General features: G+C 41.8%; 1 protein-coding gene across 8 annotated transcripts in view; it reads left to right on the forward strand.

Moving 5' to 3' along the window:
* The window catches only part of TTC3 (tetratricopeptide repeat domain 3), a 104,834-nt gene extending 81,989 nt beyond the window's left edge, over positions 1-22,845 (forward strand). For all 8 annotated transcript variants that reach the window (XM_072969077.1, XM_072969093.1, XM_072969098.1 and 5 more), the window contains 11 exons: positions 5,277-5,416; positions 7,971-8,039; positions 9,007-9,103; positions 10,475-10,575; positions 12,324-12,414; positions 12,830-12,931; positions 14,928-15,265; positions 16,838-16,964; positions 17,146-17,286; positions 20,215-20,307; positions 21,372-22,845. In XM_072969077.1, coding sequence (XP_072825178.1) covers positions 5,277-5,416; positions 7,971-8,039; positions 9,007-9,103; positions 10,475-10,575; positions 12,324-12,414; positions 12,830-12,931; positions 14,928-15,265; positions 16,838-16,964; positions 17,146-17,286; positions 20,215-20,307; positions 21,372-21,446 — 1,374 coding nt within the window. In that variant the 3' untranslated portion in view covers positions 21,447-22,845. The remainder of the gene's footprint in view (positions 1-5,276; positions 5,417-7,970; positions 8,040-9,006; positions 9,104-10,474; positions 10,576-12,323; positions 12,415-12,829; positions 12,932-14,927; positions 15,266-16,837; positions 16,965-17,145; positions 17,287-20,214; positions 20,308-21,371) is intronic.
* The last annotated feature ends 1,646 nt before the right edge of the window (positions 22,846-24,491 follow it).

A 24,491-nucleotide genomic window follows, 5' to 3' on the forward strand; every position in this document is an offset into this window, starting at 1 on the left:
TCCACAACCAGTTGAAAAACATTGCTCAGCACTTCATGAGCAGTCTGTCAGTTAGTTGATCCCATGATAATGCCGAGTAACAACCATCCACAAAGACCTCAGTGACACGTAACAGTAAATATTAAATGTGTGAGTCTGTAGGTTAGCTGATCCCAGGTGGGCTTGACTGGACTGTCTCACCTTTGGGTCAGCTAGGGCTCTGCTGTTCTTGGCCCTGCTTGCTCATGTATCTGGGGTCAGCTGGCTATGAACTGATCTGGAATGGACTCAGCTGGGACAATGGGGGCAACTAGATTTGCTCCACATGTCTTTCATCTTCCAGGAAGTACAGGGCAAGCAAGGCCTGTCACACAAGCACTCCTCAAGTCTGCTAAATCAGGTCTGCTAATATCCCTGTTAGGCAAAGCAAGTCACATAGCCCCGCCAGATTCAAGGGGTAAGGAAAAGAGACTGCCTCTTTAGTGAAGGGAGCTCCAAGTTCCCATGACAAAGGGTGTAGATACGAGGGGGGGGGCGGTGAAGGATAGGGCTATGAATGCCATCCCTCTGCCTCAGTAGGTTAGCACCAATTATTCACTAATGCGCAGTAATTGCCAAGAGCTTAAAAACCTACCTCCATCTTCAGCCTTCTCCCTTACTAGTTCTTTGCATTGTCCTCTACACTTAACGGATAATTGTTGTCATGTGATTTTTCTCACTTTTGGACCTCTCCCCAGCACTGTTCCTTCTGCGTCTAGTGGCCTTTTTTCCTCCCGGAGCCTGGCTCACTCCTGCTCATCCTTTGGGACCAGTTCAGGCATCACTTTCTTGAGGAAGCAGTCACTGGTGGCAGCCTCAGTCTTGGTTAAAGACCCTCGTTAATGTAGTGGTTATAATGAACAACCTCACTGTGTTATACAGTAATTACCATTTTGTTAACATCATTATTGAGATACAATTCTCATACTGTAAAATTCATCCATTTAAAGTACAGTCAGTGTTTTTGGTATTATGCACAGAGTTGTGAAGCAATCACCACAATCTAAGTTTAGAACATTTTTATCACTGGAGAAAGAAATCTTATTAACACTGCCAGTCACTCCCTGGTCTCCTCCATCCCCCCGAGCCATAGGCAACCACTAATTTACTCTATGGATTTGCCTATTCTGGGCATTTTCTGTAAGTGGAATCATACTGTATGTGGTCTTTTGTGAGTGCTGTCTTTGACTTCGCATAATGTTTTCGAGGCCCATCCATGTACATCCATCCATGTGACATGTATCAGTACTTCCTTCCTTTTTATGTTGAATGATATTCCACTGTGTGATGTAACACATTTTATTTATCAGTTCATCAGTCGATGGACATTTGAGTTCTTTTCACTTCTTGACTATTATGAATATACTGTTGTGAGCATCAGAGTTCAAGTTTTTCTGTGGACGTATGTTTTCATTTCTTATGGATATGTACTAGGAGTGGAGTTGCTGAGTTGTATGCTAACTCCACATTTAAGGGTTTGAGAAACTGCTAGACTGTTCCCAAACAGCTGCACCATCTTACATTCCCACCAACAGTGGACAAGAGAGCCAGTCTCCCCACATTCTCAGCGCTCTTATCATCCATCTTTCTGATTTTGGCTGCTCTAGTGGTTGTGAGGTGTTTTCTCCTTGTGGTTCTAATTTGCATTTCCCTAAAGTGCTGAGCACCTTACATGTGCTTAATGTCCATTCGTGTGTCTTTGGAGAATTTGGAGAAATATCTGTTTTAATCCTTTGCCCATTTATTAATTTGACTGTTTGTCTTTCTATTACTGAATTAAGAGTTTCATATATTTGATTTAGAAATATTTTCTCCTATCCTGCATATTTTTAACCATATTTAAAAATTGAAATTAGTTAATTTACAATGTTGTATTAGTGTCAGATGTACAGCAAAGTGATTCAGTTATACGTAACAGTTATATCTATTCTTCAGGTTTCCATTATAGGTTATTACAAGACACTGGATGTAGTTTCCTGTGCTATTTCCTTGTTGTTTATCTATTTTATATATAGTAGTGTGTATGTTAATCCTGAACTCCTAATTAATTCCCTGCCCCTCCCAGCCCCCACTGCTTTTCCATCTTCCATATTTGCAAATATATTTCTCCTATCTCCCATTTTATGGGTTATCTTTTTACTTTTTTTTCAATTTTTTTACCATTTTTTTGAGTTATAGTCATTTTACAATGTTGTATCAAATTCCAGTGTAGAGCACAATTTTTCAGTTATACATGAACATACATAAATTCACTGTCACATTTTGTTTCACTGTGAGCTACTCTTTTTACTTTCTTGATGGTATTGTTTGCAGCACCCAAGTTTTAAATTTCAGCGTAGTCCAGTTTCTCTATTTTTTCTTTTGTTGCTTATGCTTTTGGTGTCATGTAGCCAGAGACAAGCTCATGATAGCTGCCCAGCCAGCTGTGTCATTAAGGGGTGGTTAGTGCAAACATCAGATGAACTCATGTAGCATTTTCTGGGGCTGAGATAAAAGTGTGTGTATTTATAATGCCTTGTGCCTTTGATACTTGAACTCCTTTAGGTGCTGGAGGCCGAGTAGGTTCTTATGCCCCAGTATGACCTTAAGGTTGTACGTCATCTCCCAGCTGAAGGGCTGAACCTGAGGTGAAGTCATTGGCTCAGAATAGATGCACAGGGTAGGCGAGAAACAAGGTTGGCTTGGCCACCAGCAGCGAGGTGTGCATGTGGACACTGGTTGTGGCAGTAGACGTGAGCCAGGTGGAATACAGGATCTTAAGTAGGGTAGGAGTGGTGGTCACCTCAGCCACAGTAATGACTCAACAAATCAGGATTAGCAAGGTTGCAGCAAGGAAGGTGTGAGTTCAAACTGTCCCCGTGCTAAAGGGAGTGTCGCTGAACTGTTGAACTTCTGCTGCCTAAGAATAGTTGGCCTGTGCATCTCAAGGCCGCTGAAATCAACCCTACTCCTGTGGTAGGACTCGAAAGCCACTAAGGACCTGGACTGGTTAGCGAATCTGCCTCCCAGGGACATCTGGAACCTTGGTGTCTGAGGCGGACAAGGGAGAAGTGTCCTAACTCCGTGACACTTTTGACGAGAGAGTTATCATTTTCCACGGGGCGTGCGTAGGTTGACTTTGGGTACACCGTGCTCTCTGAGGAAGGAGGACTCGAGTTTCTGTAGCTGAGCTTTTGTCCTCGGTGACCTGGTCACCTTCTAAGCCTAAGCAGGAAGTTCAGGCTACAGGGAACCTGATAGGAGGTGGAAAATAAGGTTCCTTAAAGCAAAAATGAAGTTAGGATTTCATTAAGCAGTTGTTGATACTAGTAAGAATTTCAAACTGGAAAATATTAACGTTTAAACTTGTTTCTTTCAGTGTAGTGTAAATAAGCTCCATTCTGACTCACATGGTAATTGTTAGAAATATTAATATGGAGAATATTTTATTTATAAATGACTGGCATTTACAAGCGTGTGCGCCACCTATGTGTCTGCTAGCATTAAAGAGATGACACTTCAAAAAATGACAAAAAACTTTTAGAGAATTTGTAGGTTTAGAAGAAGTTTCAAAAGGCGATGTCTGCATAAGACAGCTGGTAGCAGAAGCTGTGTGGCGGGTGGTGGTGCTCCTAACCGTCCAGAGCCGCAGGGCACAGCCTTTCATTTTCATGAAAATCCAGCAGGCTTGATGGTGTGCTACTGTGCTAGAATAGCCTGTTTGAAGATGTGTGAATAAACAAGACTTAGAATATTCCTTTCTGTGTGGTTATGTTGAAAGGCTATTTGAATTCACTGTTTTATTCCTTTGATTTCCAGTCTCAGTCTTTGTCAAACACAAATTTCTGCCCTGTCCCATCAGAATGTTTGCAGGGTCAAAATTACCGAGTTCTTGTATATATTTTTTCATTCCTAAATTTATAAAAATATACATATCTAGGTTAATTTCCATTTCCTGTGCCTCCTAGGCTAGTACAGCTTCCATATTCTCTTTTTTTTTGTTAATAGAATTTTGTTGAGTTAGTTATTGAGGGTAGAAGCTTACTTTTAGCTCTGTCACCTTCCGCCCTACCTCTTATGTTGAACTGGACACATGGTCTTATCCATTCCAGTCTTCTAAAGTTTCCTTTGTTTCTTTTTGTCATCCCTACAGTTGCCACCATCATCCTCATCGTCTCTCACCTGGGCTATTGCAGTGAGATTTTTACCTTCTTCTAATTATAGAGTCCTTAACATTAAACGTTATAATTCATAAAGGGCTATGAAATCAGTACAGTCATGGTGACTAAAATTGCTTTTCTGAAAAGAGTAGAGATACCAGAAGACATCTCAAAGTGAGGGCAGTTTTTTTTAAGTTTTGTGTGTGTGTCCATGTACACATACATAGGTATATACATATGCTGTGGATCATTATTAAAATATATTTGCTGTTATGGGTCACAGTCAGGAAAATGTGAAAGCCACTGTTCTGGTCTTAACACTTTCATGTACTCTCTCACCCACTCCTAATATACCTCTGGGTCTTTCAGAGTTATTTTCCTAAAATAAAAATCTCATCATGTCATTGCCGAGTCTTTGCTGACTCCCTGTTGTCTGCAGGATAAAGTCCACACTCCTTAGCGTGGCTTACAGGGCCCTTCATAATTTTAACGCAAGGCACCTCAGGTGCTGTTTTTCCTGCCCTGACTTCCATACGTCCGCCCCGTGCTCCAGCAAGTAGCACCTCTTGCTTTCTCGTACAGACATGCCTTACTCTTTTATCCTTCTGCCTTGCTGTTCCCACTGCTTGGAGTTCATTCTCCGTGTGACAGACTCATCTATGAAGACAGAGATCAAATATCTGATTTTGAGAAGCCCTTCCCAAGTACCAGATGATCATGTCTCTGTCCATCCTTGTTTAATGGCCTCCCATCCAGCGTGATTCGGTGAGGCCAATGAGGGCCCCTGCGGCTGTGTGTGGTGCGACTTGTGTCCCACGTGCAGCCAAGCTGGCGGCCTGCTACAGCCAGCTCCTGAGGGTGTTTCTGCTGAACTGGAGTCATTGATTAAGCCAGCACTCCACAATTCTGGTCTTTCAGGCTCTTTTTTTAAAAAGTAAATCTTCCTACTCACAGCAAAAAAAAAAAGAATGACAATATATGTATGTTCATGTATAACTGAAAAATTGTGCTCTACACTGGAATTTGACACAACATTGTAAAACGACTATAACTCAATAAAAAAATGTTTAAAAAAAAGTAAATCTTCCTATTTATTTAGGTATTCTAAAATGTTTTTAGATCTCAAAAACAGAATTAGATTGGTTCCTTGAAGATTTGGAAAAGGAAATTAAAAAATGGCAACAGGAGAAAAAAGAAATCCAAGAAAGGATAAAAGCACTGAAGAAGAAAATGAAAAAGGTCTTAAATGCCAGTGAAATGTAAGTAACAATTGAAAGGCAATGATTTTTATCTGTATTTTTTTAATTGGGGTGTTTTGGGTTATTTTAACATTTTTGATACTCAGTTTCAAATTATATCAAGTAAAGTGAAAATTTTAGATTCTGTTTTCATTTCATTTTAAAGAATATTCCTTGGGGAATTATCTCATCTAAAACTTACTCTAAACCTACCGTGTTTACAGATAAATAAAAATGGGACTGCAGATTAACAAAGAACTGACTTCCTTTCAGCCTGAACGCCACCTCTCACTATGAACCTTTTTCCTTATCTGTAAAATGAGGGAGTTTGTCTAGATCCAGCGTTCTTCCCAGCACTAAGATTCTGTGATGATCACTTTATTTATGATTACTTTCATCCTAAATCTTTAAATTATTAAGATTTGGTCCAGTAGTTGAGGGTTAGGTAATGCACACAGGCAGGACAGTGGTCAGACGGGCCGGGTTCGTTTTGATATCTTTGTGGTCCATTCCTAACCCCTCTTTCCCTAAACAAGGATATGTCCTATGACTCCTCAGCTTAATTATTAGCTACTACTGTTGAACAAAACTTCCAAAACTCAGTGGCTTAAGTTAATTTTTATTTGATCCTGATCTTGCGATCCGGGCTGAGTTTGGCTGGGCCATTCCTCTGCTGGTCTTGTCCGTGGTCCCTCACGCGGCTGCATTGGTTGGGAATTGGCTGGAGCTGGGCTCAGCTGGGAGCTGGGATGGCTAGGCCTCTTTCTCTCCAGGCAGTTTCGGGGCTTCTCCCTCTGCCTGTGGCTTCTCCATGTGACTTTGGTCTATGTGATCTCTCCATGGGGTCTCCAGCATGGTAGCCAGACCTCTTAAGTGGTGGTTCAGGGCTTCCAAGAGCACAGAAGTGGAAGCTGCCAGGCCTTCTGAAGGTTCAGGCCCAGAACTGTCAGAGTATCACTTCTGCCGCATCTTGTTTCAAGCAGCTTGCAGGTCTGGTCCAGACTGAACGGCATGAATATGGGAGGCACGGTTCACCAGGGGCAGCACTGTCCACACTCACCTTTCAGGGCATTTATGTCGTTTTCATTTGCCATGCTGTATGATCAAGCGCCTTTCATTATGAGTCTTGCTAGCATTCCATTTTTGGGCAGTTTTTAGGTAGTCCTTTAAAGAAGGATGAATGTAAAACACTGCCTGTGTCATGTACTTTTGATTATGCTCAGAGTAGTCTCATCAGAAGGAAGCATTTATAGAAATGATAATGTCTTTGAAGCTTTTTACTTCTTACTGTTTGAGCAGGTCTAGTCTTGTTAAGTTACTCAAAAATTCTGAAATATTTTAATACATAATTTTTGTATGTTCAATTCAAACATACTATCAAACTAGACAAAATAAATGAGGCTGTTGATAAATTTTTTTTCCTGTGCTAGCATAAAAATTAACAATTTCTGCTAGGAATAAACTTTTTATTGGATTTTTTCACTTTATTAGTATATTTCTTTCCTTTTTTCCATCACAATTTAAAGCTAGGCTATAGGCTTCTCTTTGCTTTATGCACTTTCCTAATAAATGCTTTAAAGCTGAATTTTTATATTTAAACCTTAAAACTTTTTGGATCTCTTAGAGAACCACAGAGGATATGAGGGATGCCGTCATTGATTTTTCTATGCTTTAGATGATACTTAGTGTTCATTAAGAAATGAATAGTCAGGAGGAGCTCAGGTTGGTGCAGTGATGCAAATCGGAGGAAATTATGAAAGGAGGCAGAAATTCCATGAAGAGCTACCCAATATTGAGTATTTAGAAGAACTGTTTTACAAAAGAAATGAAATGGCACTTAAACTGGTTGTTAGTGGAAACGGGATTTTTTAGCAAGTAGAGATGACTAAAGAGGTGTGTAGGGGAGCATGAAAAAAGCAGAACCTATCTGGTGCAGGGCATTGCGTAAGAATCAAAGATTTACACACTTTGTTTTGAAGAATTACCCGAGTGTGTGTGTGTGTGTGTGTGTGTGTGTGTGTGTGTGTGTGTGTGTGTGTGTGTGTGTGTGTGTGATTGGACTTTAAGTCGTGTGTGTGTGTGTGTGTGTGTGTGTGATTGGACTTTAAGTCGTGTGTGTGTGTGTGTGTGTGTGTGTGATTGGACTTTAAGTCGTGTGTGTGTGTGTGTGTGTAATTGGACTTTAAGTCCTGTTTTTAAAAATAGAAGGCTGTTTTCATTTTGAGTGAGAACCACTCATCACTGATGATGACCCAGCCATACCTGTGCTCCTCTGTCTTGCATTGAACCAGGTGGAGGTGCTTCTTACAGAGGACTAGGGGGAGGCAACTGTGCTGCAGGCACACGGCTTAGAGTGACAGAAAAGGTGATGAGCTCTCCAGGTTTAGAAGGAAAATGTCCGCAAAGGGAAATGACCCAAATTCTTTTCCTATTTAGAAGTTATTAGATGTGAAACAAAAAGAAATGAAAAGAATTCAAGAAATGTTTGCATGGATATAGGCAGAATTTACTGTGTGGGTTGTATTTTTAAAATTCTTTGAAAATTAATTAAACTTTGGTGATTATGCTTTCATAGGTACACCCGAGAAAATGATGGAAAGGAAAAAGAACTTGAATTACTCCTGGATCTGTCCCTCGAAATCAGGCAAATTAAAGCTTAAATTTATTTTAATATCTTACGCTTTTAATACTAGAGGCACAAGTCTAATATATTTAGACATCCAAATATATTTTTGCTTGTCTCTTTCTTTTAAATAATTATGTTTCTTTTTAAAATTTTGTTTCTATTTTATTCTTTAAATTAATATTTAAATAAATTTACCTTTTAAGTATCTTTATTTTACACTTTTATTTCACAGTATCGGTTTAAAAAGTCTTGAACTACTCATTTTCCTTTTAATTAATTTGAAACTAAAAATGTATTTTAAAAACTTTTTGAGTTACTTGAGATAACAGTCTCTATTATGCTAGTTTGTTGCTCTGCAATTACAGATTTATCAAAGAATTCTTACTGTGAACCTATAAAAAGTTTCCTTTTAAATTTTATTAATGGAAATAGTGTTTGCACACACTAGTAACCAGTATACTCAGTAGTAAGCAGTTGTATTCTGCTTTTCTCATTTAATACTGTTTTATAAACATTTCCACTCACATCATGGTCCATGGCTTTTTTTTTTTTAAACTATTATTAACGTATTATTGCCATGAACAACTTGGTACAGATCCCTTTTTTCCTTTGGGTTATTACCTTTTATATGTGTCAAAATAGAATTTCTGACTCAAAGGATGGGGGATGTTCTATAAAGTTTATTAATATAGCCAGAATATACTTCACTTAACCTCATAAAAATGGTGAACCAGTTTCTCAGCATTCCTACCACATACTTGCTTTTAATTTAGTATCTTCCTGTGATCATTTGTGCAAAGAGCATACAGTGCAAAGAGCACTGTAGGTCTTGTGTAGTCACATATTAGGCAAGAAGTTACTCTAGAAGCAGTTATATAGGTCTTTTTGTGGCTATCAGAAGACTTCAAAGCCGATCTGGTTTCAGCCTTTATAATCTCACTGGTTAAGTTTTTTCCAGTAAGTTTTTTTCCCTTAATATTTACAGTAATACATTTACAAATGAGAAAATGAAAATAGAAGAGTGTATAAAGAAAGGGAAAGAAGATTATGAGGAGAGTCTTCGAAGGGCTATGGATGCAGAGGTGAGTCCAGATCACTTGGTGATGGACAGGTATGGCAGGAGGTCGTTCGTTTATTTTGTGTTTAATCACATTCGTGTGTTCACATGCATGACGTGTAATGAGAGGCAGAAGAATGTGGAGGCTAAGGCGTATCCTTTCGCCCATTACCCCACCCCCCTGGAACAACCACTCTTTCCTCACCTGTAGCGTTTGCATTTTTCACCCTTACCTTATGCTGTTAAGTAGCTGTACTCACAGCGTACACCACATTTTGTAACCTGCTTTCCTTACCTAACATAATTCAGTCATTTCCCATGCTCTACACTTTGAATGGCTTCGTCATGTTTAATGAAGTGATGTACCATGAAGTAGCCAACTGTAAAACATATTTGCCAATGCTAGAAAAGAAACTTGAAAATAATCCATTTATTAAGAATCTGCTGTCTCTCCTTCCCTCAGGAGAGTATGTATCAGTGTCTCAAATGTATACTATTTGAGAAACTACTGAGACAAAAATAAAAATAATGACCTCTGGCTGTGTTCTATTTAATTCCTGAAACATAGTTGTCTTTGTTTTTTCTAATTGAGAAGTAAATGTTATTAGCTTATGTGTCTATGATCGTTCTGGGAAAATAAGCAGCAGCTTAGCTTATGCAGTCTGCAAACATGAGTCTTTCAATTAAATATCAACTGTGCAGCTGCTTCTAAGAAAAAGAAGGGGAAAAAACTCAAAGTACTTCTACTTTGTGGACGCTCTGCCTGCATCTGCACTCCCGAGTCGTTCAGTTCCCATTTGCCACCACTTGGCAAGCAGCTTTGCCTGGTGGCACTGTCGGGGTACTGACACCTGGATTAAAACACAGCACTTCCAACATTTCCTGGAGTGACTTTTATATAAAAATGGCCAGTTGGCTCATGGGGAAGTCAGAGAGTCTGAAGTTTTAAAAACACATCCTAGAGGCTTTTCATGCCCTTGCTGAGAACAACTTCTCTGAAGCCTTTAAATTCAGTAGGGCACAGCCTTGGAGTGGTTCCTTGAACTCCTTTCCTCTGTTTGCCACAGACAGGACACCAGGTATATACATCTAGGTAACCTGGCTCTGTGCTTGTATATGGCTTAAGCAGTAAGCCATGTGGAAACTTTTGTATCTGAGAAAAGTATCATTTTAGGTACATAATTTTACTGTCATTTTGTTACTCTGTTTTCAAATCCAAGAGTTTTATTTAGTTCATGCTCACCTGAGAGACATTATAATTAAGTTCTGGTAATTCTTTCATTATATGTCATTTAAGGAGAAACTTGAACCAGGTTTAGAATATTTGTTTTAACAAACTTAAAATAGTTTCATTTCTTCAGTTTTAAAATACTTATGTTCTCTAATCTAATGGTAGGTGTCTGTGCTTGAAAACTGGAAGGAGACGGAAGTGTGGAAGTTACAGACCATGGAGTCACAAGCTGAAGGCTTCCTTAAGAAGCTGAAGCTACTGAGCAGGTATTGTGGTGCCACAGGTGTCTTCCCAGCACGTCTTTGAGTGAATAGAGGTTAAGGCTGATTTGAGAAAAAATTACATTAGGACCATTTTATTTTTTGATAGTTAACACGGCTAATACATGTTCAATCAGAAAAATCAAAACATATAAACAAAAATGATAAAAATCATTCATAACTCTAAATTGAACTATGGTTTATATTTTTACACTAAATCTATTAATTAATTTGAAAAAAATTTATTGTTTTTCACAAAGTAGTATATAGAAATCTTCCTTTCCTATCAATAATTACATTTCTCCAACCTAATTTGGAAAGGCTGACTAGTGTTCCAGTGTACAAATGTGTCGTGATCTGTTAAACAGCACTGAGGTGGAAGAGTTGGGTTATTCACAAATTTTGTTAATAAAAGCTACACTGTAGCAGATACCCTTGTAGCTAAATTTTTATGCACATTATTAATCGTTTCCATTCAATACTTTTCTGGAATGAAGATCACATTTTTAAAGCCTTTTAAACAGTTGCCTTAAGAACAGCTACTTAGCAGTCTTACTGGTAGCGTACCGACCGTCACTTCAAAAGATACATAAACACGGTCGTTTTTTTCAGCTCTCCATAATCTTCACCTGTTTCTGTTTGTTTTGTGTTGGTTTTGGGATAAGGCTTACCTGGGACTCCTAGAGGGCCTCCCGCAGTCTGGCATCAGCAGTCAGTCTCAGCACTGTGGATTTGTGCTCCTGGCATCACCTTTCATCTGGCCTTTTTATCATATTCCACATACAGGTTTTGGGTTTTAATTCCTCGTGCTTTTTTATCTAAATTTCAAACCCTCAGTGTGGAACCAGAGATTCTGTGGGACGAGGAAAAACAGTTTTAGTATAATTCTTCATTTTCCAAGGTTAAGTTTTTTCCATTAGAGAAAACCATTCTGATTAAAGGTAGACTGGTACGCTGACTCAGATTACAGGACCAGTACAGCAGAGGCTGGGACCCTGTGTTGGTAGTCAGTTTTCAGCCCAGCGCAGGCTGTGCCCTGCGGTGCAGCTGGGAGACGAGCACATCTCAGACCTCTTTCTATCGAACGGCACTGGCTTCCTAATGAAGCCTCATGGTGCCCATAGCTCCCTTCTTAGGGATTCTGTGCTAATTCTGCTCGTTCTCCCAGAGGATAGCGAAGAGAACAGCCGCAGAAGCAGTGTTCTGGTGTTCCTGTAAGGTGTGTGATGAGAACCCACACGGTCACCTGTTGCTGGTGTTACTGATCCTCTCAGTTAGGAGTACTTGTACCGTCACTGTAGATAGACCAGATGGATGAGGGGCTGAGAAGTCTAAATCGCCTGTCAGGCCCTGCCCTTTCTTTTACAATAGGGTGGGGAAGAATGTTTATTGGAATGTTTCCAAGCTGCCTTTTTGTTTGTTTTTCCATGCCAAGATAGCCTTTGATGTTAAACATGAAGATGTCAAATGAAGAATGGTCAAATCTACAAATTTGGGGAAAGGAATTAAAGTTCAGGAGAATATTTGCTTTCTGCCCATAAGTTCTTGGGGTTTGGTTAGATCAGTAATTAAAAAAATTTCCTGATGTCTCTGATGGTAACTTTGTAAGATACACAGTTCTTTAAAAATAGTTGGGGTTTTTTTGTGATCATGTTTCTTCCATGTTTAAATATTTACTTTCTTTTGTACATTAGTGCTTTCAATTAAAAGAAATGTTATGTGGACATTAGCAGTTTCATATTTTTCTTTCTCAGTGATTCTGCAGCATATCCTGACGTGGAGTCTGATACACATTCATGGGAATCATTTGTTTCTGATGTTAGAAAAGAAATGGAGAAAGCAGAGGTAAGTTACAAGGTATTTTATAATTCTGTCAAAATCTACCTGATGGTTATAATTCCAAGGAAGTAGTTCATACTGAAATGGCCTCTTTTTTGAGCTGTTTAAGGCAATATGTATTTTTTGTTGGAATTAAGAATTTTTCATGAAAAAAAATGCTGTTTTCTTAACTATCTTAAACTCTGCCCTTGATTGATAAGATTAGGGAAGTTACGTTTGAAAGATCTATACAGCATTCTGGTTAATAAGGACTTATTTTGAACTACTTTCCTTACAAGAAATAACCTTGCATCTCAGCTGTATTTCTTGGAAAATGGTTGATAATTTGTAACGTACAGTATGGGGGGAAAGTGTTAATTGACAGATGTGGTTTTCCCTTGAGATTTCTTAGAAAAACTTACACTTTTCCTTCTACCTACAGTCTCAGTATAAAGAACAAATTCAAGCAATTAAAAACGGTTCTCGGCTCAGTGAACTTTCTAAAGTGCAGATTTCTGACCTTTCGTTTCCTGCCTGTAACACAGTAAGTCTGTCACATCTTCTTTTTCTTTCTTTCCTTTTTTTTTTTTTGGAGGAAAGAGAACAGAAAACTAGTGAAGCATAATTTCTTTCTTAACTGCGCAGAGCAGTGCATTGTTGTTGTTTTGGGAGTGAGCATGAGATGAATTAGTAACTACCTCAGTGTTTACGTTGAGACCGAGGCTAAGCCCCTGTCAGGGCTCCCCTCTTTGCCCCTCACCCTCCAGCCCTTCCGTCCTGTGCATTCAGTCCCCTTAACTGAGATACAGCTCTGCAGCCGCAGTGAGAGGCCTGATCTTGGACATCTTTTTCTCCCCGATACCTCACGCAGTAAGCATTCAAACGTATTGTGGACTCATCTTTAAAAAAAAAAAACATTTAAAACATTAGAAAGTTTAGCTACCTCGAACTGAGTAAAATATGCTATTGAGCTCTAAAGTTTTTCTCTCCATTGAACTGAGTAAGAAATAGAATTTTATTTAGAATTAAAGATCACTTACTTACAGTGTTTCCAAGTTCTTAGAGCAGACATGGAGGGGAAAAAAGCATTAGCTCGCAGTAGAGTATTTTACTATTAGTTTTTAATTCTATCTTATGTAATTTTATAAATGCTCAAAAAAGAATTTTAATATTCAAAACCTTGGGAACTCTCAGTGTGCAGGGAACTTGAGTAATAAATACCCCTAAAAATAACTGACCTTGTGTGTCATTCCTACCCTATTCATTCATCAAGTATTTAGTGGTGACCAAGATTAGATGTGGTCTGTGCCCTCAAAGTACATATGGTTTCAGGAACAAGAGACTTGAAACCTGTAATTACAAGCAGTGTGCACCAAGGTTTTTCCCAGGAGCACAGAATGCCATTATAGCAGCATAAACGAGGGGGAGCTAACCCAACGTAGCAGAAGATTCCCTGTTGGAGGTCTTAGTGAGTCAGAGATCTGGCATAGGAGTTAACCAGGCAAAAGGAGTAAGTAGGGGTGTGCTTGAGGAGGGGTGCGTGTGTGGTGTTTGCAGGGTCAGAGTGCTCCAAATGGAAGAAACGGCATATTTGAAGGCTAAAAAAAAGAGAACACTCCTTTCATAGCTGTGAAAGAAGTTCCCTATGACAAAAGTGGCTATAAGGAGAAAGATTATAAAGTTGTACCCACAGGCCAGAACAAAGAGCCTTATTCTGCAAGGTGTGTTCAGCAGTGTGGACGCTCCCTCGGGTCACCAAGAAGCCAGGATAGGTTTCAAGGATGAGAACAAGATCGACTCAACTGCAGTGTGGAGACATGGTCGAGAGGTCCTGAGTGATTTCCAGTTGACCAGTTACAGCTCACTGTCACCAGCCATGTCCTGGAGCAAGTGGCAGTGGGGCTGGAGGGAAGAGACAGGCTTGAGAGGTGTTTAGGGTGTCAGTTGAAAGAACTGCTGTTGGTGAGATTGGGGCCCCGTGTGCGTGTGTTGGGCAGTCGAGGATGAATCAGGGTTTCTGCCAGTGAGGTGGGCACCAGAGAAAGGGCAGGGCGAGGAGGCCTTCCTGAGGCTGGGTTTGAAGATGTTGAGTTTGAGAGACCTTGGAACCACGCAAGTTGATCTGCCCGTTAAAATTTGGATCTCAGGAAAGTATTCTAGACAAATCTTTGAAAGAGTGGGTGTTCTTGCCAGCGAGCACGGTCTCACTGAAGCACGAGAGGGTGCAGCGTGGGGTGGGATTTGCACCTCTGACAGCATGAGAGTCAGCACTTCGGGCTCGGACAGGAGGAGGCGCTGCGGGTGGGGAGCTGAGAAGGGGCCTGGAGGAGGAGGAACGGAGGCCAGGGGCGCAGAGCCGTGATAGCTCATTTTGAGAAAGGGTAGGTGACCAGTATTTTTTAAGGACAAAAACATTTAATTTGTTGCATTCAAATTTCCTGTGCCCTTGAGCAGCCAGGTTTTATTATAGCTGCGTTTGTCAGTCTTTGTCCACGAATGTAACTCTTAGTGACTCAGCTCCTGTGGTGTGTTCCTCACAGATTCACCCGGAGTTACTTCCTGAGTCTTCAGACCTTGATGCTCACGACCCCTCCGCTTCTACAAGTCACGGGGCTGGAAACCGAACACCAGTTCCCAAGGACTTGACTCTGGTCTCTGCCGCTGAGGGCCTGGTGGAGTTGCCCCCCTGCGAGCCAGAGGTCGCCCTCCTGCCAGAGTGTGAGAGCTCTGGCCAGGCAGTTCAGTCGAAACAAAGCCTTGAGGCTGATCAGAAATTACCTGTTGCTCCAGGACGTGCCACTCGTTCAAGCCAGTCTCCAAAAAAGCCATTCAATAGTATTATCGAGCACCTGTCAGTGGTATTCCCGTATTACAGCAGGTACGAATCTAAAATGTCTGTGCCTCTGCTGAATACTTTGTTGAACTGAGGATTCCTGATGGGATAACATTATGGCCAATTAGGGGCAGGAGTGGAAAGGACTGTATAATTGTTTTACTGAGAAAGACGAGCTACGTTTTTTTTCCTTTTTGTGAACACGGAGGTGAGCATTTTCAAAGATTGAAAACATTGAACACTGGTTAATCAACACGCATCAGAACCCACGGCAATTTGCTAAGATTTTGAGAAGCTCAGTAAGGTGCTCCAGCACTAGTTATAGAATCACTAAATGAATTGCAAAACATTAGTTTTGTGTCGTTTCAAGGGAAAAACATCACATATAGCAAAGAAGGCAGCAGCAGCTTACATCTTGTGGACAGTACCTCTGAGCTGTTAGAGGTCTGAGGTTGAAAAGGGTGGATAGAATTTGGTAGTGAACCAAGTGTGTGAGTATGTTACAGAAGGGTCCCAATACGGGTGGGGAGAGCTGCTTTTAACTTAGTCGCCTGTATCAGTCGGACACTTCAGTGGTGCTTCTGCCTTGACCGCTGACCTCACTCTACAGATTGGTATGAGGGGCAGGGGTGCCCTTGTCTCTGCAGGAGAGCAGATGAAGTGGAGGGGATGTCTCTGGGATGCAGCTCAGAAGAGAGGAATCCACATGCAGGAATGACCCTCTGCACCTCCCGTGTTATTTCTGTCTTGGATACAGTATTAGTCACAGGCTTTGAAATTATCCTTTTGAAACAAAATCATGCTTAAATTATGATTTACAAAACTAACGTTTTACATTTGTCAGTGGAGCCCTGTCCACATGGAAATAAGTATATCTTGTCCGCACACAGGCGTATTTAGCCCTGCCTGCGTTTGAGAAACGTAAGTTATCTCAAGAGCAGTTACCATGCCAGTTCTTAAAAAATAGCCAAGTTGTGATTACCAAAGATATCTTACAAATAAAATTGTTTGCGATCCTGACTAAATTTGGCAGAATATAAACCACCAAATAGAAATGCATTCTATTTTCTAAAAAGTAAAGCATTTGAGGTATTAGTGCTGTAAATATCAAGTCCCTGTAATGCAGATCACATCCACGGGCACTGACAGAACAGCCAGGCTTTGAAGACTTGGTTTTTAAAGGTTTTTAAAGGGAGGAAGTTAACAAAGCTAGTTTGTTCTTAGAGACTTATTACTGATTTCAAGTCAGAACCAATGGTATCTGATCACTCAGTAATGTTGCTTGAAGCTACAGTGTGTCCCGGCCGTAAGAAGTACGGTTTCTAAGCCAGGGTGGACATCTCAGATGGATCTAGCAGATACACTATTACTTTGAAAGTCTATTAAAACAAATGTTTAGAAATAATACTGGAATTTTCATAATACTTTGGAAGAGTGACCTCAGTTTTATATACAGTTACTGCTGTCATTTACAAATGAATTATTTGTGTGGTTATTTGTATTTGACTTTGTTTCTTCTAGCTGTTGGGTTAATACTGGCACATAATGTTTATTCATATTTATTTGCAGTAGAAAACTTTGACTTTCTCATGACGTTATCCCCACTTTCTCTTTTAGCACTGAGCTTGCTGGTTTTATTAAAAAAGTGAGAAACAAAAACAAGAACTCGCTCTCTGGATTGAGTATTGACGAAATTGTCCAAAGAGTGGCAGAACACATTCTAGATGAAGAGAAAAAGAAAAAGGTCAGTATTTCATTTTGATGCAATAAAATGTTTTACTTTATCCTTACTTATTTATAAAATATGAGAATTATGAAAAAAAATGCTTCCAACCAAAAGGTGGAGAACAATTTAGTAGTAGATGGAAGATGGTCAAGTTTTGAGATAACTGAACTTGCTTCCCTGTCCCACATTCTCACTGCAGCCAAATCCAAATCCAGGAAAGGACAAGCAGCCATCTGAGCTCTGCTCTGCTGCTTCTGTGACCACGGCCACCCAGGACCCGCCCTCCCCGGCTGCAGGAGCGTCACCCCAGACCCGGGGGCAGGAGACGGAAGGTGTCCCTGTGAGTGTTGTGCGCAGGACTGCAGCGTTGGTTGTTCTTTTAATGAAGAACAAGAAGGAAACGAATTGTTAATCCGTGACTAAGCCCCATTCTTTGCATTTCTAGACCGAATTTATTTGATCTCAAAATTAGAGACCAAGTGTAGATGGAGAGTTAGGTGTAGTTTGGTTAGAACAGGCGAGGCTGAATGGCGAGGCTGTCCCTCCACCTGGGCGAACGCCCCGGAGCCCTTGCACACAGCGACAAGAAGAGCTGTGGTCACACTGTAGGCACTGGGCCTGTCAGTGGTCAGGTACTTTCATATTTTATACCAAGTGTGAATAGCTGGGAAAACTGGTTTTTGGATAATTTTCTTCTGTGTGACCATGGACTTCAGAATCATGCAGACTTGGCCATCACTTAAGAACACCGTGAGCTCGGCTCATACCTGCTTGTTCAGGTTGTTGCCTGGATGAAGCCCAGCGGTAGGGCTGCCAGGGCCAGGCGCTGTGCCCGGGAAAGGCTGGATGCTTTCCTTTCCTCTCCCCTCAGGTGTCTGGGGGAATGGCCGTGGGGGGGCACAGTGGAATTGGCTAGATTTGCCTTTAATTTGATATACTGATGTAAGTATATTGTCCTTTTAGACAAGAATGTTACATTTACATAGAACTTTTTATACAAGATTATTGTATCTATGTTCTCAGTTGATAAGGCATTATAATTGACTTTATGTTATAAATGAGGAAACCAAGGCACGGATGACTGACTCATGCATCTTGCCAGTGTTCCTTCATTTGAGTTGAGTGTGCAGCGTGTAATTCCCCGTCCTCGTCACACTGACCAGCTCCTGCTGGGGACCATGCAGTAGGGACTGAACATGTGGTTGAAAGAGAGGCCGTCACCTGGGTGGCTCAGGCCATGGGCTCCAAGTTGAATTCTGGTGCAGAGAACGTTTTTCCCCTTTTGTCCAACTCTGGTGTCAGAGTTTAGGTGAAATCAACTGTAGAAGAGCGGCAGGCTCTGTGGCGGAGCCAGCAGTGCAGGACTGCACACAGAGCGCTGGTTTGCTGACTGGAGCTAGGCAGTGACTCTTCTTGTGAACTCTGTTTTTATCCCTCTCGGACGTTTCCTGCAAGACCTGGCTGGAGTCCCCTCCTCCCTCAGACGTGTCCCTGCTGGGCATGTGCTCTGTGGTCCAGCAACTGGGCCGACCTCTCAGGATTCCCGCTGGTGTGTGGGTGTTCATGCATATGGCTCCTGAGTGTGTGTGGCGGGGCGCCCCGAGATAGACCATAATCATCTTTCAGGGAGAGATCCATTTCTGCTTCGCAGCTGATGTTGATAGTAATAAAGGTGTAAAACCTGACTTATAAGTGAAACAGGTATCCAAAACTATGTATTAATTTGCTAATCATAGTAAGTTTTTTAAAAATTAAAAGTAATTTTCTTTATATTTTTGAAATACAAAAGTAATATGGTTCATCATAGAGTATACAAATAAAAAAGCATATAGAGAACCCCAAAACCCACCCTCTGAGGGTAACCAGTATCATCACACTGGAATACATTTTTTAAACTCTTGTATGTGTGTGTATGTGTGAATTTAGTCAACATTGTACATGTATTTGTATCCCCCCCCCCTTTTTTTTAACTTAAATATATATTGTGCCTATCTTTCCAGGCTAGGAAATAATCAAGTTAACTGGGTTTTCCCGAACTTTGCAGAGTTCTTAACCTGCCCTTCCCCAGGGCTGACGCCTTCATTTCTTCCCAGATGCTTCCATCGGGGGCTGCAGAGAGGGATGAGAGCACCTCATGCCACCACATCTGCCCCATCGCTGCCCGAGCAGCGGCAGTGCCCTGGGAAGGACAGAAAGCTGGGCAGAAAACCGCATTCAGCAGTTCAGGGTCTTCAGAGCTTCAGGCACCCCCCCTAGCTCTCCCCCCTGACCTTAATCCAGTGTCAGGGCTGCATTCATTCATTCGTTTGACAGTCTGTGCACATCAGTTTGGAGCCAGGTTCCTTGCCAGCTGCTAAGGACACATATAATAAACAAGGCTCATTCCCTGCCTCCAGGGTGCTGAGGGTTACAGGGGAGTGAGAGTCGAAGTCGGTGATGCGGGTAGCCTGGGGCAAACGCTATGAGCGGTAGGGAGGACTTTGTGCCTGGTCCGCTTCTGCTTCACACAGAAAGCGCCGTCTGTGCTCACCAGACTGTGAGCTGCCGGGGCCGGAAGCCCTGCCATTCACCCCGCGCCCCGCGCAATCCCTGACGCTGGATATTTGCTGAATGAGCCATCAGTTTTGTTTTGTTTTGATTTGTACAAGTAATCCACATTCATAGAAACTTTAGAAAAACAGCAAAGAAAAAAGTTAAATCTGTCAACTAAAAGGAGCCAGTAACCACTGTTAACATTTTACATCTTTCCAGATGCTTTTCTAGGCATCTCTATATACACATTCTCTTTATTTTTAAAAAATTGAGTTATATAAGCACATGATGCTGGTTGTAGCCTACTTTTATTCAGAGAGCTTTTGTAACCAGTGTTCTGTGTCAGGGATTATGGATCTCCATCGTGATTTTAATCAGCCCCGTGATGATCCATAGTGTAGACGTGTCATCATCTGTGTTACTGTCCCCAGCTGTTACTTAGATGAATAACTTGTAATGTTCAGGTGGTACCATGCTTTGTAAGGAATGGGATGGGATAAGTGGGTATCTGTAGTGTTTTAACTGGAAACATATTAACCATAGAAAAATCTTTTTCTCTGAGAAAATTAAGACTGTTTTTTTCCCTAAGAAATGTTATTAAAAAGTCTGCTTAGTTATAATTGGAAATATTTGCCACCTTAGCTGAAAAAGTGTTCACAAGCCACTTTTAGAAGCGCTCACGTAGCAGAAAGAAGCTGAGTTACTCTCTATTATTGGGATATGTTTATTTCCACAGGCGTCCGGTGCAAATTCCTGTGAAATATGCCACGAAGTATTCAAATCCAAAAACGTGCGTGTGCTGGAGTGTGGGCACAAGTGTCACAAAGGGGTGAGGACTCCTCTCTTGGCCGTCGTCATGTTGTGCATTGTGACTGGGGTGTTTTGAAAATGCTGAGGGCTTTTTCCCTAGGCTTCAATACTGCGTTTTCAAAGCATTTTCTTTGTAAGTGATCATTGTCTACCCTTCCAGAGGTCGGTGCTGTGGACGGGAGCAGATTCCTGGCCCCTTGGTGTGCACCCTGCGCACTGGCCTCTCCTCCACTCAGTGTCATGGGTGGAAAAGAGCAGTTGGCTCCATCAGCAGTGTTGGTGCTGAAATTCAAAGCAATATTAGTTCCTTAAAAGTTGATTTCTTACACACATGGCCGAACAAATATATAGTGCCACAGTTTGTTAATTTAGTTAAGTATGTGAAGTCAGTGTAACATTTTAGAAGAGAAAAACTCAGCCTAACTGGGTCCATTTTGCCCAATTCTGGGAGGTTCTGGTTTGTACCCTTCCAGGATTTGTGTTAACTGTTTTGGTGTCTTGGGTGCTGTGAGCATGCGTCCTGCACCCCTGCTGCTGGGTTAGGGCAGGTCAGGTCTCTGCCCTGAGAAAAGGAGGACACACTGTACACTCCCTGGACGGTGTCAAGACGGCCTGCAGTCTCTCGCGGGGCCTGCCCCCTTCCCAGGCTCTCCGACTTTGCACACTCACTCGGCTCTGTAGCAGCAGCCGGCCAGCCAGGGGCAGCTAGGGAGCACACTGCGTAGACAGGCTCCAGTCAGGGCTGTGTGGTGTCCAGGTTGTGGGGGCAAGGAGAAGGCAGACGAGCCCAAGGACAAAGAAGATGCCGGCCTCTATAGAGAAGCCAGGGCAGCTGAGCGCTGAGGCTGGCACGGAGTGAGGGGAAGGGGAAGGGGAGGCCGTGCCCCAAGTAGTCATGGTCACGCTCTGAGGTGGGATTTGTCCCTGGGGCTTGGTCCACACTCCTCACCTGAGCAGGCTCTGGTGTCCCTGAGTGCTGGGCGGCTCCAGGCCCCACCAGCCGTGTCTGCTGCGGAGAGGGAGGGGAACTAAGGTGCAACGTGCTCCCAAAGGCATTGACTGATGGCGTTCTCTCCGTTTCAGTGCTTCAAGCAGTGGCTTAAGGGGCAGAGCACTTGCCCGGCCTGCCTGGACCGTGATCTCCTGTCAGAAGAGTAGCCCGCCCTCAGGAGGAGGCCCACCTGCTGTCCTAGGTAGTTACAGCTCACTAAGGAGTGGGTACTGGTTTGTTGGGTTGGAAGAATAACCATACACTACCTTTGGTATAAGGACAAACATTTGAGGATTCTTTGTACTGTGTGTCACAGTGCTAGTAGATGAAATCTTTAATATAGTTGAGAGTAAGAAATCTCCCAGCTCTGATTAAACCCTTCAGTGACAGCCCAGGGGTGACTGGTAGAGTTACACATTACCACGCCCTCCCATTGCTGGGCTGCGGAGGAGCTCTGTGGGCTGGAAGGAAAGCATGGTGAGTGCCTCAAAGCAAGAGTTGAATTATGAGTATTCTCGACTTACTAAAGTACCCCAGGTTAACATTTTTATGAGACAGTATTCCTGAACATAGACTACATTTTCCCTCAAAGATTCTGCATTTTAAAAAGTGGGCTTAAGCAAACTGCATTTTAATAAGTTGTAGTTAATGTCAAAATACTGGCTTAGACCAAAAGATTCAAATCTCTTCTTCACTTGACTTCGATTTTTCAATTTGTTGTTTTACTTCTCCGCAGTAGATTTGTAAGTGCTTATTTTTCATCTTCTAAAGACATAGTGGCTTTGGCAAATAGCATTAGCCAAGACTTTTTCTTAACTCCTAAAATCAAGGCTGCATATTCATCAGCCCAATCCCACGTTTGGAACTTTTTCTTTGAACACCTAACTGTTCTCACTAGTGACGTTTGTCCCTCTTTATGAGTTACACAAGTGTTTGGATGTCTGGCGAGCACACAGGTCACCATCATTCCCTTCCCTTATCCACCACCAAGAAGAGACACCTGTGTGACTAGACAGGCCCAACATGTCCCTGTACAGTCGTTCCGTGTTTAAATCTGTGTAAAGTGATGCATGCGCTCTCGTGCTGTGACCTGAGAGCACAACTGTGACTCATTAGAAACTTAGAAACATATTCTCCTTAGTGACCTGTAGGCAGTGGTAAACGCAGAAACATGAGTTCTGGACACATTCCATTTCTCTCAAACAGGAAGGATCAAAAAATGTTTCTCAGTGTGTTCTTTGTTCCCCCCAGAAGCTCTCAGTCCCAAGTTCTTGAGCTGATTTGGTCGCTTTCCTCTGCTTTGGTTCCCCGTGAGTTTTGATGTCTTGGTGACTTAGTCCATAGTTCACTCTGTATTTTGAATCAGGTCCCTAAAACATTGTCTGCATGTTCATAGTAACTGCGAACTGTAACTAGTAAGATACATAGGGAGGGGTTTGCTGCAGCAGGTACAGAGGGAGAGGAGCAGCTGCAGGGTGAGCACGTGTTCTGTACATAACTTCAGGCACATCCTTGTGAACGCGCCTTACACATGTCCACGTCTGAATAAAGAGCATTCTGAACTAACATCAGTTCACTGTTGTGCTTATTCATTCTTTGTCAGATAATTTTAAAATTCGTTCTCCTTGAAAATTCAATACACATATATGATGCTAACATTTTAAAAAATGACTTCATTTGGAAAGAAGGACCGTGGTACATCTGAGGAGTCTAACCAGAGGATCTCAGGACATTTTAGAGCCTGGATCAAAACATCCTTTGTGCCTAATAGAGGGCTGAACTCAAGTTCACAAGATTGGCTGTTTAAATTTTCAAATGGAAAGTGTATATACAGAGATGACACAGTTTACTGTTGGAAGCTAGAATAAGAGATTTTTCATGTGAACACATGTGAGAATGTTAACCAAATTGCATTCTTCATTATTGATTTTTTTTTTTTTAAGAACTTGTGGATGGTTAGCAGACATCTGGTCCACACTAAGGTGTCCTTGATTTTGGTCCTGTCCAGAGCCATTTGGCATGGACCAGATATGCTCATAGATGCTTTAGACTGAACCAGACTTTAAGGACCTTTTGGTTCTTGCGGATTCATGGACTACTGAGGGTTTCCTTTCAGAGGACCTTCTGGGTATGCTGAGCACCAGGAGATTGACAAAAGCCAGTATTACCCATCTGTGTCTTTAATCTGATATCATTTAATTTAAAATAACGTATAACTTAAAATAATGACTATTCCCTAAAAGTTGAGAGTATTTTCTCTGCGGAAAAGTTTATGCTATAAATAACACAAAATCTAATATGAAGTTGAAACGGTACCCCAGCAATGCAAAATGTTACTACATTTTTAAGGTAATTTCAAAGACTATAGTGGAAGCAGGTGGGCAAAGTGATCACCACAGAACTGAAGCACTGAAATTACTTTAGGTAGTTTTCCAACCAGATGACCCTCCCTGGGGAAATGGGTTAAAGGAAACAGGAAGAAGAGACCATAGCAAGGGTGGAAATTCCTTTTATCAACACATGAAGTGCTTGCTGATGAAGCTGAGCAAAAGCAAAGACACTGTGAAGTGAATGGGAGCCTTGTCAGAATGCAGAGCGTCTTCACTGTGACCCTCATGAAAGAAACAGGAAATACATTTCAGATTTTTAACTTCAATCAAACCTGATTAATAAATATTAATCATCAAACTTTATTAAAATAAGCATTGTAAGAATGGATCATCGGTCATATCTAATCCCTTTCTGTTTTCTCCTCTTGATTTTGACGTGATCTGCTCAGGACACGTCACCTTCGTGTACCCATGTACCTGCAGTGCTTTGCTGAGAAGGATGGGCAGCCCTGGACGCCAGTGAAAGCAAGCGTGTACTGTGCACCCACCCTGGGCTTGACACAGCAGTGAGAGAGAGACAGGGGCTCTATGAAACTTGTCTTCCAGTTACAGGCAGTAAACAGGTTTATAATGTAAGTTCAGGTGGTGGGAACGGCTTTGAAGTGGCAAGGAAGTTACATGGATTAATAATAAAGTTCGCATGAAGTGTTTTGAGTAGTGCCTGGCGCACGAGGGGGGCTTGTGAAGGGGGTCTTGCAGTTGTTCTGAGATCAGTACCCCTGGGCGTTGCATGGGGAGGGAGCTTGGGGGCCCTGCACGGGGAAGCTTTGTTAGATTAGGAAGTAGGTTCCCTCAGTGTAGCCCAGCCTGTCATCAAGTGGA

Source organism: Vicugna pacos, chromosome 1 (assembly GCF_048564905.1).
Source record: "Vicugna pacos chromosome 1, VicPac4, whole genome shotgun sequence".
Taxonomy (NCBI): Eukaryota; Metazoa; Chordata; class Mammalia; order Artiodactyla; family Camelidae; genus Vicugna; species Vicugna pacos.